Below are 20,702 nucleotides of genomic sequence, written 5' to 3'. Positions count from 1 at the left end.
TACCAGCCACACCAATCACACCGTACAACTTGTGATCTAAACCCAGTTAACAGTATAACAGAGGAGCCTCTGAAAGATGGCTCCCTAAACAATAACCCGAATTAGTTAACAATAACTATGTACAAGTATTGCAGATAATCCGCACTTGGGATGGGCGCCCAGCATCCACTACGGACTCCGAGAAATAGAATTATCGGTAAGTAAATTCTTATTTTCTCTATCGTCCTAGTGGATGCTGGGGTTCCTGAAAGGACCATGGGGATTATACCAAAGCTCCCAAACGGGCGGGAGAGTGCGGATGACTCTGCAGCACCGAATGAGAGAACTCCAGGTCCTCCTTTGCCAGGGTATCAAATTTGTAGAATTTTACAAACGTGTTCTCCCCTGACCACGTAGCTGCTCGGCAGAGTTGTAATGCCGAGACCCCTCGGGCAGCCGCCCAAGATGAGCCCACCTTCCTTGTGGAATGGGCCTTAACAGATTTAGGCTGTGGCAGGCCTGCCACAGAATGTGCAAGTTGAATTGTGTTACAAATCCAACGAGCAATCGACTGCTTAGAAGCAGGCGCACCCAACTTGTTGGGTGCATACAGTATAAACAGCGAGTCAGATTTTCTGACTCCAGCCGTCCTTGAAATGTATATTTTTAAAGCTCTGACAACGTCCAACAACTTGGAGTCCTCCAAGTCGCTTGTAGCCGCAGGCACTACAATAGGCTGGTTCAGGTGAAACGCTGATACCACCTTAGGGAGAAAATGCGGACGCGTCCGCAGCTCTGCCCTATCCGAATGGAAAATTAAATAAGGGCTTTTATAAGATAAAGCCGCCAGTTCAGATACTCTCCTGGCGGACGCCAGGGCCAGTAACATAGTCACTTTCCATGTGAGATATTTCAAATCCACATCTTTTAGTGGTTCAAACCAATGGGATTTGAGGAAATCTAAAACTACATTTAGATCCCACGGTGCCACCGGAGGCACCACAGGAGGCTGTATATGCAGTACTCCCTTGACAAAAGTCTGGACCTCAGGAACTGAGGCCAATTCTTTTTGGAAGAATATTGACAGGGCCGAAATTTGAACCTTAATAGATCCCAATTTGAGACCCATAGACAATCCTGATTGCAGGAAATGTAGGAAACGACCCAGTTGAAAGTCCTCCGTCGGAGCACTCCGATCCTCGCACCACGCAACATATTTCCGCCAAATGCGGTGATAATGCTTCGCGGTGACTTCCTTTCTTGCCTTAATCAAGGTAGGAATGACTTCTTCTGGAATGCCTTTTCCTTTTAGGATCTGGCGTTCAACCGCCATGCCGTCAAACGCAGCCGCGGTAAGTCTTGGAATAGACACGGTCCCTGCTGAAGCAGGTCCTGTCTTAGAGGTAGAGGCCACGGATCGTCCGTGACCATCTCTTGAAGTTCCGGGTACCAAGACCTTCTTGGCCAATCCGGAGCCACTAGTATCGTTCTTACTCCGCTTTGCCTTATGATTCTCAATACCTTTGGTATGAGAGGCAGAGGAGGAAACACATACACCGACTGGTACACCCAAGGTGTTACCAGCGCGTCCACAGCTATTGCCTGCGGATCTCTTGACCTGGCGCAATACCTGTCCAGTTTTTTGTTGAGGCGAGACGCCATCATGTCCACCATTGGTCTTTCCCAACGGTTTATTAGCATGTGGAAAACTTCTGGATGAAGTCCCCACTCTCCCGGGTGAAGATCGTGTCTGCTGAGGAAGTCTGCTTCCCAGTTGTCCACTCCCGGGATGAACACTGCTGACAGTGCTATCACGTGATTCTCCGCCCAGCGAAGGATCCTGGCAGCTTCTGCCATTGCACTCCTGCTTCTTGTGCCGCCCTGTCTGTTTACATGGGCGACTGCCGTGATGTTGTCCGACTGGATCAACACCGGTCTTCCTTGAAGCAGAGGTTCCGCCTGGCTTAGAGCATTGTAGATTGCTCTTAGTTCCAGAATGTTTATGTGAAGAGACTTTTCCAGGCTCGACCACACTCCCTGGAAGTTTCTTCCTTGTGTGACTGCTCCCCAGCCTCTCAGGCTGGCGTCCGTGGTCACCAGGATCCAATCCTGTATGCCGAATCTGCGGCCCTCCAATAGATGAGCCCTCTGCAACCACCACAGAAGAGATACCCTTGTCCTTGGAGACAGGGTTATCTTGTGCATTGATGTACAGACACCTTTCCTGGTTTTAGGAGATTCCTGACCAGGTCGGATAACTCCTTGGCTTTTTCCTCGGGAAGAAAAACCTTTTTCTGAACCGTGTCCAGAATCATCCCTAGGAACAGCAGACAAGTTGTCGGCATTAATTGGGATTTTGGAATATTCAGAATCCATCCGTGCTGCTTTAGCACCTCTTGAGATATTGCTAATCCCATCTCTAGCTGTTCTCTGGACCTTGCCCTTATTAGGAGATCGTCCAAGTATGGGATAATTAATACGCCTTTTCTTCGAAGAAGAATCATCATCTCGGCCATTACCTTTGTAAAGATCCGAGGTGCCGTGGACAAACCAAACGGCAGCGTCTGAAACTGATAGTGACAGTTTTGTACAACGAACCTGAGGTACCCCTGGTGTGAGGGGTAAATTGGAACGTGGAGATACGCATCCTTGATGTCCAAGGATACCATAAAGTCCCCTTCTTCCAGGTTCGCTATCACTGCTCTGAGTGACTCCATCTTGAACTTGAACTTCTTTATGTACAGCAGTGTTTCCCAACCGCGGTCCTCAAGGCACACTAACAGTCCTGGTTTTAGTGATATCCATGCTTGAAAACAGGTGACTTAATTAGTACCTCAGTTATTTTGATTTAACCATCTGTGCTGAAGCCTGGATATCACTAAAACCTGCACTGTTGGTGTGCCTTGAGGACCGCGGTTGGGAATGCCTGATGTACAGGTTCAAGGACTTCAGATTTAGAATAGGCCTTACCGAGCCATCCGGCTTCGGTACCACAAATAGAGTGGAATAATACCCCTTCCCTTGTTGTAGAAGAGGTACCTTGACTATCACCTGCTGAGAGTACAGCTTGTGAATGGCTTCCAAAACCGTCTCCCTTTCGGAAGGGGACGTTGGTAAAGCAGACTTCAGGAAACGGCGAGGTGGATCTGTCTCTAATTCCAACCTGTACCCCTGAGATATTATCTGCAGGATCCAGGGATCTACCTGCGAGTGAGCCCACTGCGCGCTGTAATTTTTGAGACGACCTCCCACCGTCCCCGAGTCCGCTTGAGAAGCCCCAGCGTCATGCTGAGGCTTTTGTAGAAGCCGGGGAGGGCTTCTGTTCCTGGGAAGGAGCTGCCTGTTGCTGTTTCTTCCCTCGACCTCTGCCTCGTGGCAGATATGAATAGCCCTTTGCTCTCTTATTTTTAAAGGAACGAAAGGGCTGCGGTTGAAAAGTCGGTGCCTTTTTCTGTTGGGGAGTGACTTGAGGTAGAAAGGTGGATTTCCCGGCTGTAGCCGTGGCCACCAAATCTGATAGACCGACTCCAAATAACTCCTCCCCTTTATACGGCAAAACTTCCATATGCCGTTTTGAATCCGCATCGCCTGTCCACTGTCGCGTCCATAAAGCTCTTCTGGCCGAAATGGACATAGCACTTACCCGTGATGCCAGTGTGCAGATATCCCTCTGTGCATCACGCATATAAAGAAATGCATCCTTTATTTGTTCTAACGACAGTAAAATATTGTCCCTGTCCCGGGTATCAATATTTTCAATCAGGGACTCTGACCAAACTACCCCAGCACTGCACATCCAGGCAGTCGCTATAGCTGGTCGTAGTATAACACCTGCATGTGTGTATATACTTTTTTGGATATTTTCCATCCTCCTATCTGATGGATCTTTAAGTGCGGCCGTCTCAGGAGAAGGTAACGCCACTTGTTTTGATAAGCGTGTTAGCGCCTTGTCCACCCTAGGAGGTGTTTCCCAGCGCTCCCTAACCTCTGGCGGGAAAGGGTATAATGCCAATAATTTCTTTGAAATTATCAGCTTTTTATCAGGGGCAACCCACGCTTCATCACACACGTCATTTAATTCTTCTGATTCAGGAAAAACTATAGGTAGTTTTTTCACACCCCACATAATACCCTGTTTAGTGGTACCTGTAGTATCAGCTAAATGTAACGCCTCCTTCATTGCCAAAATCATATAACGTGTGGCCCTACTGGAAAATACGGTTGATTGGTCACCGTCACCACTGGAATCAGTGCCTGTGTCTGGGTCTGTGTCGACCGACTGAGGCAAAGGGCGTTTTACAGCCCCTGACGGTGTTTGAGGCGCCTGGACAGGCACTAATTGATTGTCCGGCCGCCTCATGTCGTCAAACGACTGCTTAAGCGAGTTGACGCTATCCCGTAATTCCACAAATAAAGGCATCCATTCTGGTGTCGACCCCCTAGGAGGTGACATCCCCATATTTGGCAATTGCTCCGCCTCCACACCAATATCGTCCTCATACATGTCGACACACACGTACCGACACACAGCAGACACACAGGGAATGCTCTAAACGAAGACAGGACCCACTAGCCCTTTGGGGAGACAGAGGGAGAGTCTGCCAGCACACACCAAAAAGCGCTATATATGACAGGGATAGCCTTATAATAAGTGCTCCCTTATAGCTGCTTTATATATATCAAGATATTGCCATTAAATTTGCCCCCCCTCTCTGTTTTACCCTGTTTCTGTAGTGCAGTGCAGGGGAGAGACCTGGGAGCCGTCCTGACCAGCGGAGCTGTGAGAGGAAATGGCGCCGTGTGCTGAGGAGATAGGCCCCGCCCCTTTTTCGGCGGCTCGTCTCCCGCTATTTTGTGAATACAGGCAGGGGTTAAATATCTCCATATAGCCTCTGGGGGCTATATGTGAGGTATTTTTAGCCTTTTAATAGGTTTTCATTTGCCTCCCAGGGCGCCCCCCCCCAGCGCCCTGCACCCTCAGTGACTGCGTGTGAAGTGTGCTGAGAGGAAAATGGCGCACAGCTGCAGTGCTGTGCGCTACCTTTAGAAGACTGCAGGAGTCTTCAGCCGCCGATTCTGGACCTCTTCTTACTTCAGCATCTGCAAGGGGGCCGGCGGCGCGGCTCCGGTGACCATCCAGGCTGTACCTGTGATCGTCCCTCTGGAGCTGATGTCCAGTAGCCAAGAAGCCAATCCATCCTGCACGCAGGTGAGTTCACTTCTTCTCCCCTCTGTCCCTCGTTGCAGTGATCCTGTTGCCAGCAGGAATCACTGTAAAATAAAAAACCTAAGCTAAACTTTCTCTAAGCAGCTCTTTATGAGAGCCACCTAGAATTGCACCCTTCTCGGCCGGGCACAAAAATCTAACTGGAGTCTGGAGGAGGGTCATAGGGGGAGGAGCCAGTGCACACCACCTGATCTGGAAAAGCTTTACTTTTTGTGCCCTGTCTCCTGCGGAGCCGCTATTCCCCATGGTCCTTTCAGGAACCCCAGCATCCACTAGGACGATAGAGAAATTTCCTGTAACATTTTCACGTAATTACAAAGCATGATGGCCTACAGGTGTTCTATTGTGTGAATGTCCAGATGAAGAGTTACTTATCTGTCTAAACATAAGTTTATGGCATCTCCGCTCTAAGTAGAGCCAAAGCAGGATTCAGGACATACCGATCAGACACCAGATAATGGTTCATGGGAGGTCATAAACTTGGGGTTGATGCTTCTTGTAAGGAAAATATCAATGTCTCCTGATATAATAATATCCTGCCCACCTTCCAGTGTAGGATGTGATGTGTCCCCCACCATCAGAGGATCGTATAGTAGCAGGATCAGATACTGATTCGCTCTGGGCCTCATTCATATTTGTAAGTAAAGCAAAAAAGCAAGCTTCTGGGCAAAACCATGTTGCACTGCAGGTGGAATAGATGTAACATGTGCAGAGAATTAGATTTGGGTGGGTATTTTTTTCTGGCAAGGTAAATACTGTCTGCTTTTGCATGTAGCCCACACATGTTAGACAGCTTTATTTTTACTGCAATTTAGATTTTAATTTGAACACACCCCACCTAAATCGAACTCTCTCTGCACATGTTACATCTGCCCCACCTGCAGTGGAACATGGTTTTGCCCAGTTGCTTGATTTTTTTGCTTTACTTACAAACATGAATCAGGCCCACTTTATCTTCCCATAAAAACAGATTCATATTTTGTCTGTTTAGTTTGTTTCATCCTTTTTATCTGATATAAAACTTTTTTTTATTAAAGATTATCTGTGTACGTCCTTTTTTATTATTTTTGTATATCTGCTAAGAATTGTGAGTAACTTTTCTCAGATTAAAACTTCATTTAAATCAGATTGTCCTCTGTGATTCTTATCAGGTCCACTGTGGTTAGGATTCAGCTAGTTCACGCTACATTTATGTGTGCAGGTTAATATTAACCGTGATTTCAATTGTCATTGTAAAAAGAACTCCAGGCTTCCTATTTGGAGCGTGTCACTGCTGAATTAACTCTAGGCGGTGGCAGAAATATTTGGAACATTAATAGAGAGTAGGAGATATAATGGAGCAATGTAATCATTGATTGTATCAGACCTACATCACAGAGGCTCAAGAGTGTTAACATAACAAAAGTTACAAACAGCGGTTTGCGATTGAAGTATCTTGGATTCAGGTCTGTCACACATAATAATGAATTATTTTTAACTCATTAGCTTCAAAATGTAAATTATATTTAATGTACCACAACAGACTGAGCACAGAAGCTGATGTGTAACATCACCCATCCTCATTTGCACAAATGTTAGTTTTTTTTTTTTTTTAAGCTGCAAAATCTGATGGTGAGTGGACGGAAAAACAACAAATTATGCAAATCGATAATTTTGTTTATTCGAGATACATCATGACAGCCATCATACATGACCCAAAAACTGCCACGTAGCAGCCTTTACACATGGTGCCACCTTATCCAGACCAGGCAACAGGGAGGCGCATTCGTATAGCATAGAAAATGAGGTAAGCCTTGAGAACAAAAAATAACAAACCACTACATTGTCCTGACTAGGAGACAAGAAAAAAACTAGAGAGGAGGAGGTGGAGCAGCAGCAGGGGTGAACCAATATACCCTAAGTGGGCGGGCCCTGGTGTGAAAATACTTCCTGTCTAGAACTAGAGGGATTGTACTGTATATAATCTCATGGGTAATGGCTGCCATGAAGTAGAGAAGAAAAAGGAATGTTTACAGCGTCATTCCCTGCATTGGGAGGGAGCGCAGCCTTTTACGCTCAGCAAGATAACTCGCTTTTTCCAGCTCCTTTGAAAAATGGTGGAAATTGGGCCTTGTGATGTGTGTGCACTTTGTAACTTGTAGTTGATTTTTTCTAGGGGGGGGGGTGTATGATGAATCAAAGTAATCACTACATTTAGATACATACAAAGGTCACAGAAGTAACAGAGAGACAATCCTGATGTCCAGTCACTCTCATAACCAATACAACACAGATCGAAAAGTAATTCAAGTGATGTTTTCACTGTATCCACTATGTGCATTTTTAGATGGATCCATAACTGGGCACCGCGACTTCTACATGTGCAGGACTGAGGACCAAAAAATTTAGCCCTGCACCTTAAAATCCACTTGGTGGGAAAAATAAGGAGTTTTGATAGACTTACCATGGTTAAATGTTTTTCTTTGCGGTCCATAGGATCTACAGGGCAGACATTGGGGTGTAGGTCGCTGGAGAGGAGTGGGCACCAAAGAGTTAAAGCTTTGAAGTCCCAGGATGCTGTGGTCCCTCCTCCCCAATACCACGCCCCAACCAAGGCTAGCCAGTTTTGTGGACAAGCCCAAGGCAGGAGCAGCATACTAGAGAAGGAAGATTGCTACATACAAGAAACACTCTCTCAAACAACAGAGAAGGGAACCAGTGACCAAGAGTAGAAACCCATAGAAGCCAGGTACATCAGGGTGGACCTATGGACTTCTAAGAAATAGAGTTAACAAAGGTAAGTCTACCCTAACTCTTATTTTCCTCTTCAGGGTCCATAGGGATCCACAGGGAAGACATTGGGGATGTCCCAAAGCAGTTATCTTAAGGGAGGGGACACTCCAGAGCAGAGAGGAGAATACGGCGCCCAAAGGTAGCATCCTGAGAGGCAAATGTATTAAAGGCATTGAACCTTTGAAAGGTGTGGACTGAAGATCACGTGGCCACCTTGCACAGTGGTTCAGCAGAAGCGCCATGGTCAGACCACCCACGAAGGACCCACAGAGCAAGTAGAATGTACAGAGACTGTATCTGACACAGGAAGGTCAGTCTGTTTGTAAGCCTGTGAGATAGTTGTGCGAAGCCATTGAGCCCGAGTCTGCTTGTTAGTTGGCCTTGTGGAACCCATAGAGGACAAAGAGAGAATACATTTTCCTGATGGAGCTGGTACGAGCCACGTAAATTTGAAGAGCACGGACTACATCCAGGGAGGCTTCCCCTGCCAGGAGGTCCAGGGATTGGAAGGCCGGAACCACAATTTCTTTGTTAAGATGGAATCTGGATACCACCTTAGGGAGCTAGCTGGCCAGGGTACGGAGAACAGCCCTGTCTGGATGAAAGATCAGAAAGGGGTAGCGAGAGGAAAGTGCCCCTAAATCCGATACCCTCCGAGCAGTGGCAATGGCCAGAGGGAAAAGCGGTTTCCCCGTCAGCCACTTGAGGCCCACAGGTTCAAACTGGGGTGCCTGTAGAGCCTGTTGAACCAAAGACAAATCTTACGCCGCCACCAGAAGGACAAAGGGTGGTTGAATGCGAAGGACTCCCTGAAGGAAGGTTCGAACATCTGGCAGGGGAGCGATTCTTCGCTGGAACCAGACTTACAGAGCAGAGACATGAACTTTAAGGGATGCCAGATGGAGGCCGAGACCTAACCCAGCCTGGAGAAAGGTAAGCACCCTGGAAACTCGAAAAACCAGAAGGTCATAGCACCTTGTAGAACACCACTGGAAGTAAGTGTGCCAAACTTGGTAATAGATGCGGGCTGAGGTAGGCTTTCGTCCCTTGAGCATCATTTGAATCACAGAGTGGGAGAACCACTTGGATCTTAGGAGAAATGACTCAAGAGCCACACCGTCAAAGACAGATGACCTATGTCCAGGAGCAGACAGAGACCCGGAGATAACAGATCTGGCCAGAGGCAGAGGGGAGTACGTGTCTACAGAGAGACTCTGTAGATCGGTGAATCAATGGTGCCTGGGACAGACTGACGCTCTCAATAGCATAGTGCCTCAAGCACTTCAAGTTTCTGCTTGAACTTGCGAATAACCCTGAGAAGGAGGGATACCGGAGGTTCCCAGGGTTATTCGTAAGTTCAAGTAGGAATGAGGCACTGTGCTATTGATAATGCCAGCCTGGCCCAGGCGCCACTGACTCACCGATCTACATAGTCTCTCTCAAGACACTCCCTCCCCTCTTTCTCCGTTGCTAGACGGAAGGTCCACATCACTGCCAGAGCGTTCATGAAGGCGGCTTCGAGCTCTCTGGTCCTGGACCCGTACACAGGAACTTTGTGGCTGTATTGATAGGCCATGAGGTCCACATCTGGTAGGCCGCATTTGTCCACTAGGAGCTGGAAGACTTCTGGGTGTAGAGCCCACTATCCGGCATGTACGTTGTGATGGCTGAGGAAGTCTGTCTCCCACTTGAGGATCCCTGGAATGAACACCGTCGAGATGGGCGGAAGATGACGTTCAGCCCATTTGGGAATATGCGCCACTTCCTGCATTGCCAACAAACCCTGATGATTGGGGTAGGCTACCGCAGTGGTGTTGTCGGACTGGACATGGACAGGCGTGCCAGAGTGAACACTCTGTATACAGCTCAAAGCTTCAGGATGTTGATTGGCAGTCAACTCGTGGTGGTAGTCCAACGGCCCTGAAAGGAGTGTTGACCGGTTACTGCGCCCCACCCATGGAGGCTGGCATCTGTGGTGCGGAGCACCCAATCTGGGATCTAGAAAGGGCAACCCTTGTCTAAGTAGGACAGGTGACCTTTCATAAAGAGGACCATCATCTGGGACCTGATCAGATGATGCTGACCATTCCACCTGGAGAGGATCAGGTGTGAAAGGGGCTTAGAGTGGTATTGTGCGTATTCCACCATGTTGAAGGTGGAGACCATGGACCCGAAAACCTGTACTGTTGAGTGGATGTACACTTGGCGACTGTGAAGTAACTTGCGTATTCGCATTTGCAGTGCAGTACTTTTGTCTGCTGGCAGGAAAATACTCTGTACCTGAGAAACCAGGAGAGCTCCCAGATGTAGCATCCTTTGAGAAGGAACCAGGGAGGACTTCTTCCAGTTGATGAACCAGCTGTGGGTTTGCAGGAAGGCAATGGTCAGCTGAAGAGGGCATTAAGGACCTCCGTAGAGTGTGCCAGAATCAGCATGTTGTCCAGGTATGGGAGTATTCTGACCCCTTGCTGACAGAGTGGGACCGCCGTAACTACCATGATTTTGGTAAAGACCCAATTTGCTGTAAAAAGACCAAAAGGCAGTGCCCAAAACTGGTAATGTTGCTGAAGGACAGCATACTGGAGAAAACATGTAACATTTGTCGAAAGGAGGCAGAAGTTTGAGCTAGATTCTAGACTGAGTGTGAAAGAACATCCACCCAGGGAGGATTGTTGGAGATAGACTCCGTATATCAACGTCCTTCAGTCGTCTGTTTAATACCCTTGAACATCAGTCAATGGTTCTATACTTAGCAGCCGGCTGGAGACCAAAAATAATGAGACAACACACGGAAGATATGTAGAAGCTCAGCAAGTCATTTTTGATCTGACTCGTTGCTTTAGGAGCCTTTATTTATACACAAATGAACAAAGGAATAAAGGTATGGCAGAGTGTTAGCCAATCAAAGTACACCTTGTGCAAAGATAAATAATGATTTAATGAAACCAATTATAGCATTCCTGTATATATATTCTTATCACTGTTTGCTCATTAATTTAATGAGAAGGCCTTTCTCTTATCGCCATCTGGACATTAATCTTGAAAGCCTTCTTTCCATTGTCACCTGGACATTCCAAAACATACTCCTTTAATGTTCTCATCATGCAATTAAAGTTTTATCTTAGCCTGGGAGTTAACTAAATGTCCTTGTGACTGCAGCTGGAGAAATCATATTGCTCTTAACAAAATAGTTTCTCACAGAAATATCTATGCAATTCATTTAAGGAAATTACATATACTAACTGGCTATGTTCACTGATTATTGCAGTGAACAATCTAATCAATACCAAATTATGAGAAATAGAATCACATCCTACTTATTGGGTTGAAACTTATTTTATAGCATTATGCGTGCTTTTAGTTATTAAATACAAAGCTTACAACAGTTATAAAGATGATTTTATATTTAAAACTGTTCAAATTCCTTTAAAATACTTTAAGGTCATTTTTCTGGGCGTCTTGCCAATATCTGGGAATCTTGCCAAAAAAAGGCCTATAATCTGCAGGTGTGAATTCTTTTAGGTTTATTAGCCTGACGAGTTAATAGGGAATTGCTGCCCTTTTAGATTACCATTTATAACAAGCTACAGATTCTTTATCAATAAGTTTCATTTATGCAAGTACAAAATTTTACTTAATAAACTCTTAAAGGGGTAGGTAGGATTAAGAACCCATATATGCATCTGAGCTGATCCTTGACCATTATCAATATGTTGGAGTGCATATTTCTTATAGAGGTTGCTAGGGCTAAAAGTCTCATGCTTATATCATATAAATGTCAGCATTACTTATAAATCTATAAAAATTGCTTGAAATACATCTAGAATGGCTGCCATTATACAAAATGGCTGATAGCTGCTTTAGCATAATGCTGTCTCTGTCAGTACACATAGGGGGGGGGGGACTGGCAGAGCATGGTGTAACTGCTGTGGAAACCCCATAGTGGGAGGCAGAGTGGGGACTGATAAGCGGCCTGCTATCTGCATCACAACTTGTGAGAAGGAAGACACCCAGGGTGGTTCCTGGACAGGGGCTGGTGAGGAGGAATACTGGACAGGGTGGTTCCTGGACAGGGTGGTTCCTGTACAGGTTCCTGAGGGGATAATCCCGCTAAACAGTACCTTTGCCCTTGGAAGACATAGACATAGTGATACAATAGCACACAATAAGAGTACAGCTAACAATGCAATGTGACACGCTTCACAAATACAAGTAAATGTGAAGTACTGTGGACCCCTATACACCTGTATTTAGGGTTAGAAGAACAGAAGGAATAGGTATAACAGAGGAGAAAGTCAGACAGCACAAGTCGCATGTAATGCATATATAAATATACAGTTGCAATGGGCACTTAAATAAACTACTCAGACCACAGTGGCTGGCAGGATCAGTGCTGTATAACCAGGCCCTTGGGAGAGTATACAGGGAGACTGGACCCAGAGTTCCCGGAGAACTGCAGCTTAAGCACAGTGCAGAAAATGGCAACTGAGCATCACAGTGGGAGGAACAGCTCAGAGGTGGGAAGCCAATGTGGAATCGCGCTCTGAGCTGGGGGAGGGGGTCACAGAGTGAGACCTTACCTCTCCATGCTGAAGTAAACCTCCGGGGCCACTGGCCTCTATAATGTTCCACAGTCCCAGTATAATGTGACCTGGTGGAATAGTGGGGTTGCAGACGGACCGGACACCCACATCAGCTCTTCTGGTCTGTCTAAACAAGGCTGAAAAAAGGATGTGGTTCCCCACCTTACCTTTTCCCCCCATTTTCTGACTGAAGCCTGGGTCCCCAGGAAGCATGCTAGCTGGCTCAGTGGTGCTCGCCGTAATCACTGGACCACTCGCCAATTTTGCGACACCAGTGGGAGATTGGACCTGATCAGCTGAGCAGCAGTGCTGGCGTCCTATAGGACTGCCTAGCACTGCTTGCTCACAGTATGAAAAAATAAAGTAAATTGTAAAGAAAAAAGCTTGTGGTTGCTCCACTGTTAAAAGGTGCATCCAGCTCCTGCTGGCACCAAAGCAAAACTGGCTAAGCCTTGGCTAGGGGCGGGGAATAGGGGAGGGAGGGACCAGAGCATCCTGGGACTTCAAAAGCTTTAACTGTTGGGTGCCCAGTCCTCTCCAACCACCTACACAATGTCTTCCCTGTGGATCCTTATGGACCCTGAAGAAAGACTGCCTCTTTTGTATCTCCAGTTCATAAATACATCTTGTTATGTGAGGAGCAGTTTATTCACCTAGGCCGATGTGAAGCTCTCTGATGTCGACCAAGATGTGAGCTGTTGGAAAAACAGCAATCGCACTGGGAACACACAAACGTCCTCTCCCCGGTGTGGATGCGCTGATGTCTGACAAGGTCGGATCTCTGTACAAAGCACTTCCCACAAACTGTGCATGAAAATGGCCTCTCCCCGGTGTGAGTGCGCTGGTGCATGACAAGGGTGCCTTTCCGGACAAAACATTTGCCACATTCCGTGCACTTAAATGGCTTCTCACCAGAGTGAATCTGCTGATGCTTTTTAAGGGAAGACTTCCAGGCAAAGCATTCCCCGCACTCTGGGCATGAAAATGGTCTCTCCCCAGTATGCGTCCTCTTATGGTAGCGTAGACGTGAGCTCTGATGAAAGGATTTCCCACAGTAAGAGCAGTGAAACAGTTTGTCCTCGGTGTGACATCGCTGGTGGACGGTAAGAGCCAATTTTGAGATGAATTGCACTCCGCAGACTGAGCATCTATACAGATTACTGGCGCTATGTGTTTGCTGATGGGTAATAAGGGCTGAATGATTAGGGAAACATTGCTGACACTCCGAGCACTGATGCATCTTCTCAGGATAATGTGAGGAGGCGTGCGGACCTGTTGGGGACAAAAGTACTAGCATAAACCCTCTATACATCAGCGGATGGGTCATGTCATGTGTGAGACAATCTGTTTAGTTATACATATGTAGGATATAGATATCCAGTATTATTGGATGTATTCAGTACCATATACTGTACAATTACTTGTAAGTTAACCCTGCCATTCCCAAATAACCTTGGAGTTTGTCTAAAACAGTCTAGTTTACTGTGTATTTAAAACATAAATGGACTGATGTACTGACATTGCCACTCCACTCAGCACAATGGAAGCAGCCATCTTTCTTTTACACTCCTAGAATGTTGATGAATCTGACTCCTTCCCTCACTGGCAATAAGGGGAAACCACAAAGTGGGATGGCACTGAGTTATAGAAGTATAGAGTAATTCTGGGAATGAACAGATGTTAGACAGATGTCAAGATTTATTGGACATTTTTATATCGAACCACAACGTGTCCAGGAAATATTTTTGAAAGTACCCCCACCTATTCCTGTATCTACTGGCCACCTCGGGAAAATCTTTGATCTTGGCTGCGAGGTGCCATAGAAAGCCAACACCTAGGATACCACACAGGGATACTGAGAAAAACAAGAGAGTTATGGTAGACTTACCATTCTTAACTCTGTTTCTTCGATATCCACAGGCGCCACAGGAATTACCATGGGGTGTATATGTGGTTTGGAGAGAACCGTGTACTAAACAGTTACTTTTAGGTCCCAGGTTGCACTGGTGCTTCCTCCTTTATACCCTGCTAGCCTATCCAGTTTAGTGAACAAGCCCAAGGTAGGAGCAGGACAGATGAGAAGGAAGAATGGAACACTTAAGAAACACACTCATATTAGAAGAGGAGAACTAGTGACCATATAATAATAATACCCATAAGCCAGGTGTGTCAGCGTGAGAGGCATGTGGAGCTCGAAGAAACAGGGTAAACAATGGTAAGTCTAACATACCTACTGTTTTCTTCTTCAGGGTCTATAGACTCCACAGAAATTACCATGGGGATGTCCCAAAGCAGTTTTCCTTAAGGAGAAACCAGTCGCCCAAAGGAAGCAGCCTGGGAGGGAAAGGTGTTGAATGAATAAAAATGGAGAAAGGTGCTGACCAAAGACCATGTGGCTGTTCTGCACAATTATTTAGCAGATGCCCCACAGATCTAGTGGAGTGAGCTCGGAACTCGTAGGTCTGCTTCCGTGTATGCCTGGGGAATTCAAAGCCATCTAGATAATGTTTGCTTGTTAGCAGGCCAGCCTCTTTTGTGAAATCCGTAGAACAAAATGAGAGTATCTGATCTATGTAGAGATTTGGTTCGATTCACATAAATCCTAGCGCACGTACCACATCCAGCATGCTTCATCTGTGGAAGGAGTCATAGATTGGAAAGCTGGTACTACAATCTCTTCATTCATTTGTACTTTGGATACCACGTTAGGTAGATAGCCGGACCTAGCGCTAAGGACGGCTCTGTCCGGATGGAAAACAAAAAAGGTGGAGCTACAAGACAACGCTCCTAGGTCAGACAAACTGTGAGCAGGGGCAATAGCAAAGAGGAAGAGTGTTTTTCATGTCAGCCACTTAAGGTCCACGGTGTCCAAAGGTTCAAACAGCGGTGCTTGTAAGGCCTGGAGAACTAAGGACAAATCCCAACTCCCTGAAAAAAGGTCTTAACGTCAGATAGGTAAGCAATCTTTCCGTTGAATCCAACCGATAGGGCAGATACCTGTACCAGGAGGGACGCTATACGGAGGCCTAAGTCCAAGCCTGTCTGGAGGAAGGCATTCTCACCACTCTGAAGGTAGTAGGATTATAGCCCTTGGGGGAACACCACTAAAGATAAATTGCCAAATCATATAGTAAATCCTGGCTGAGGTACTGTAGGTTTATGAGCCTTGAGCATCATCTAAATGGCAGTGCATGAGAATCCCTAAGCTCTTAAGCGGGATGTCTCAAGAGCCATGCCATCAAGACAGACGAGCCAGGTCTTGGTGTAAAATGATCCCTGAGTCAGCAGATCTAGCCATATAGGAAGGAGTGTCTAGTGAGAGACCCTACAGGTCTGCAAACCAATGTCGCCTTGGCCAGTCTGGAAGGAGTGAGACTGGAGGGAAGATGTATGCCAGATTTTTTTAAGTTCCACAGCATTGCCAGAGCGCCCACGAAGGCGGCTGTGGAATCCCTGGTTCAGTACCCATACACAGGCAGCCTGTGTACCCGATATAAGGTCATGAGATCCATGTCCAGTAGGACCCGAAATACCTCCAGATCTAGAGCCCCCTCACTGCAGTGTACGTTGTTGGTTTAGGAGAGCCACTTCCCATTTGAGAACTCATGGGATGAACACTGCCGATGTAGCCGGAAGATGACGTTCTGCCCAATTGAGGATGCATGTCACTTCTCTCATGGCGGTCAGCCTCTACATGCCTCCCTGATGGTTTAGGTAGGCTACCGCGGTTACGTTGTTGGATTGGACCTGAACATGAAGACCGTGCAGAAGGCCTCGCATTTGAAGGGAGCTCTGACTGGTCACTGCTCCCCACCTGCGGGAGCTGGCATCCGTGGTGAGGAGTACCCAATCAAGAACCCAAAAGAAAAGGGACGACCCTTTTTCTAAGTGGGATGTCTGTAGCAACCACAAGTGGGAGAGCCGAACCTCCGGGGATAGTATGATTGAAGAGGTCTGGAGTGAAATTGGGCATACTCTACCATGTCGAAGGTGGGGACCATGAACCCCAATACCTGCATGGCTGAGTAATGGACACTCACCGGTGTCGAAGAACTTGCGCATTCGAGTATGAAACACTTATCTTGTCTGCTTGTAGGAAAATCCTCTGGACCTGAGAATTTTGGATGGCTTCTAGATGCAACAATCTTTGAGAAGGAGACAGGGAGGACTTCTATCAGTTGATAATCCAGCCGTACATAGTAAGGCAATGGTCAGACGGAGTTGCTGCTGTAGGACCTCCGAAGACTGTGCTACAATCAGTAGGTCTTAGGTAAGAAAGAATTCAGACCCCCTAATGCCTAAGATATGCAGCCCTGACTGCCATCATTTTGGTAAAGACCCTAGTTGCCATGGCCAGTCCAAAGAGAAGTCCCTGAAAGTGATAATGCTGCTGGAGGACAGCAAACTTTAGGTACCACTGTTGGCAGTGATAGGCACATGTAGGTACGCATCCTGAATATCCAGGAGGCCATAAGTCCCCAGGCTCCATTGCCAGGATAATGGCGCAGAGGATTTCCCTGCGAAACCTGAGCACCCGCATAACCTTGCTGAGTGCCTTGAGGTTGAGTAGCAGAGGGTTTATCATCCGACTTTCCAGCTGGACTTTAGGTAGACCAGGTTTGCTTGGGCGAGCTGCCACAGAGGTTGCAGACCCTTTAGAAGCGAGCACTCCTATATCCCAAGCTGCTTACCCATTACGGGAGATGTGGGACAGTTGTTCCCAAGGTGCATCGGATGTCTTCAAGAGCATCCATCCAGCCTTCAATAACTTTAGCTAGCGATAGCTGTGTAATGGCGCCCACATATAAGTAGACTTGAGGAAAGTTTCTATTTTCCTGTCAGTGGTAGGTAGGATAATGTAGAGCTTTTAACAAGATGAGCCACGAACACATTTAGTTTGTAGTCTTGTGGCTGACAGAATGGCTGTATTTGCTATACTGAGTGGCATACCAGCTAAACGGCTCCACACTTCTTATGCTTTCTTGGCCAAGAAGGGAAGATTTGCTGCTTGCTCCACATAAGCATCTACCAAAGGGGGAACTTCCCACTTGGTACACTCTCCTGCCGGAAGGGGGTAAAAGACATAGGCATTTCAGGCAGCTTCGTAGTCCAGACTTCCTGCATGAGTTCGGTGAGCTGATCCGACTGAGGAAATTCTGCTTTAACGACTTTCTGATGTTTAAACACTGGAGCTTGTAGGCTTTGGAACCGGCTCCTCTTCCTCTATGCGCACTAGAGCCGGAACATCCACTTAGAGTGATGATTTTAATGAACAGTGGAAGATTCAGAATCAGAGACATATGTATCATCTACCTCCTGATCAGTTCAATACCTCAGTATTCATACAGTGTGTGTGTGTGTGTGTGTGTGTGTGTGTGTGTGTGTGTGTGTGTGTGTGTGTGTGTAGGCTTTTTCTTTCAAACAATGCAATGTGACACCTATTTTTTCTTTCCATACAATGCATATACAGTTGGGCACGGAATCAACTATACAAGCCTCAGAGGCTGTCAGGATAAGTGCTGTATATTTGCATGTAATCCGCGTAGGAGTCCCAGCCTCCTTATAAACTTTGCATTTAGAAAACATAGTTATAGAGGCAGTATAAGCACACAGTGTGTGTATAAGCCAAACAATGCAATGTGACACCCCTCACAAGTACAAGTAAATGTGACGTACAAAACCCTAAAACACCTGGCATGGGTTATATACAGTGCAGCAGTAGCTAGCAACAAGTCACATACAATGCATAGAGACTGGGCACTGAATAAACTACACAAGCCTCAGTGGCTGGAAGGATAAGTGTTGTATAACCTGGCCTGTGGGATAGGTATACAGGAGACTAGACCCGGCTCCTGAGATTAGTGTCTCACTGGGTAAGGAGGGTAGAAGTAACAGCTTAAAAGGCGCAAAAATCATCAGAGGAAGCAAACCCTAGGCTAAAGGGGAGAGCTCACCTCCCCTATTCTGACGCAACAACCAGGACTGGCCTGGCCTTTACAAGTGTCTCCTGATACATTTTATAGCCCTGGTGGTCTAGCGCACAGGTTCTCAAACTCGGTCCTCAGGACCCCACACAGTGCATGTTTTGCAGGTCTCCTCACAGAATCACAAGTGAAATAATTAGCTCCACCTGTGGACCTTTTAAAATGTGTCAGTGAGTAATTAATTCACCTGTGCACCTGCTGAGTTACCTGTAAAACATGCACTGTGTGGGGTCCCGAGGACCGAGTTTGAGAACCTCTGGTCTAGCGGATGAACGCAAGCAACCCGGTCCTTGCTGTCAGTGCCTCGGGTGGTCCCCCTCGCAGGATTCCTCATACCTGATCACCTGTACGTCCGGCAGCGGCCGGACATACAGGAGCGGTCTGCTAAAATGATCCAGCTGGCACCCACCAATATCCGTGGCCCAGTCACCAGTGTAGCGGCGCTGGCAGGAGTTGCTGGAACAGTAGCGCAGGCGCCCTATGAGACGTCCCCACTGCTTGCTCTGATGATCAAATATCTAATAAGTAAAGAAAATCATAAAAGAAAAAGAAAAGGTTGGCGCTGCTTCACAGCAGCTCTCCTGTATAAAGGGGGAATCCTACTCCTGCCGGCACCAAACAGAATCTGGATAGCCCAGGGCTAGGGTATATAGGAGTAAGCACCAGTGCATCATGGGACCTGAAAGTTTAACTGTTTGGCACCCGGTTCTCCAAATCACCTATACTTCCATGGTAATCCCTGCGGAGCCTATGAGCCCTGAAGAAGAAAAACCTGTCCCTATGTACTATCATTTATACCATGGTATGGAGAGGTGAGTGTGTGTAATAGGACCGACGTCCTCTGTGCCCCACAGTAAGTGGGTGACAGGAAACCAGCAGGCACCAGGACGGGCAGATGGGTATCCGGATGATAGGTAGACAGTCTATAGATAGACACGTTAGACAGACCTTAGATCGACATGGTCAAAAGGTCGACATGAAAAAAATTAGACTTTTTTTTTTTTTTTTTAACATGCTTTTAGACTTTTTCATACCTTCACTGTCCATGTCGGCATAGTTGGTTATAAACCCTGGGGCAACTGCAGCGAGCCACCAAACCCAAAGCGTGGCAAGCCCCATGAGGGTATGCCTTTCTACAAATAGGGGTCCCAGATGACAAAACTATCCACACAAACCACAAAAATGTAAAAAAAAATGGTGTCTACCTTTTTTTTATGTTGACTATTTTCATGTCGACCTTTAGACCCTGTCTACTTTTTTCATGTCTCCCTTTTCATCCTGTCGACCTGTTGACTGTCTAGCATGTGGTGTCTATCTCTTACAGCACACCCGGGGCAGATGCCAGCCGCGGCTATGACAAGGCTACAACTCTCTGGAGTCCAGGATGAAGATGAGGGTAAATGCATCGACTGTAGTTTAATGTAAGATTGATGCATTTTTACAGGACTTACAAAGACCTAAAAGTTGAATATAGCGTTAAAGGCAATACAATATAATTACTGAGGAGGGATGGGATCTAGGCGCCACTATCACTGGGGACATAAAGCAGAAAATGTAGTAAGACAATGGGGAAGGCCGGATGCTAGGGGGCACAGCGAGGAATTAGTAGCAGGAAGACAGGTGGTGATGCCTCTATATAGGTCACTGGTGAGACCACACATGGAATACTGCGCACAGGTCTGGGAGCCGCATCTCCAAAAGCACATAAATGAGAGACTGCACAAAGGGTGATTATAGCAGTGCATGGTGTAAGTCACACACATTACCAGGAAAGCCTAGCGCATCTAACCATGTATTCCCTGGGGAGCAGGGAGAGAGTGATATGGGTGAAGCTCTCACACAGATCACCAGCTCATGGAAGTGTCCTACAGAGTAAGAGAAGTATTACAACAGGAGGACGTACCCTAACACTGGAGAGCAGCGGGTGTAAGAGCATTTACTAATGGGATAACGTTAATCCGCTGAGCAGAGCCACCCCACCCTCCGACTCTTCCTGCCCTTCTTTCTCTGACCACCCTGCTGCAAGGCATAAATCACCAGCCTGAGCCCTGCATGTAGAACGGACCTTATTACCTCTCACACCTCACGTGATGAGCAGACGTTGACTGCTAACCAGCAGAATCCCCTAATACCCCTTTCAGACCGCCTGAGGCGGGT

At 46.8% G+C, this 20,702-nt stretch overlaps 1 protein-coding gene across 4 annotated transcripts in view; it reads right to left on the bottom strand.

Moving 5' to 3' along the window:
- The window catches only part of LOC134995082 (oocyte zinc finger protein XlCOF7.1-like), a 55,017-nt gene that overhangs the window by 7,879 nt on the left and 26,436 nt on the right, over window positions 1-20,702 (bottom strand). For 2 of the 4 annotated variants that reach the window (XM_063951051.1, XM_063951052.1), the window contains exon 11: window positions 13,215-13,833. The exons of the other annotated variants lie outside the window; for them this stretch is intronic. In XM_063951051.1, the coding sequence (XP_063807121.1) occupies window positions 13,215-13,833 (619 nt within the window). The remainder of the gene's footprint in view (window positions 1-13,214; window positions 13,834-20,702) is intronic. 4 annotated transcript variants of the gene reach the window in all.

The sequence above is a fragment of the Pseudophryne corroboree genome, chromosome 2, assembly GCF_028390025.1.
Source record: "Pseudophryne corroboree isolate aPseCor3 chromosome 2, aPseCor3.hap2, whole genome shotgun sequence".
Classification (NCBI taxonomy): domain Eukaryota; kingdom Metazoa; phylum Chordata; class Amphibia; order Anura; family Myobatrachidae; genus Pseudophryne; species Pseudophryne corroboree.
The sequence above is the reverse complement of the archived record's forward strand: the minus strand, read 5'-3'. Positions and strand labels throughout refer to the sequence as shown.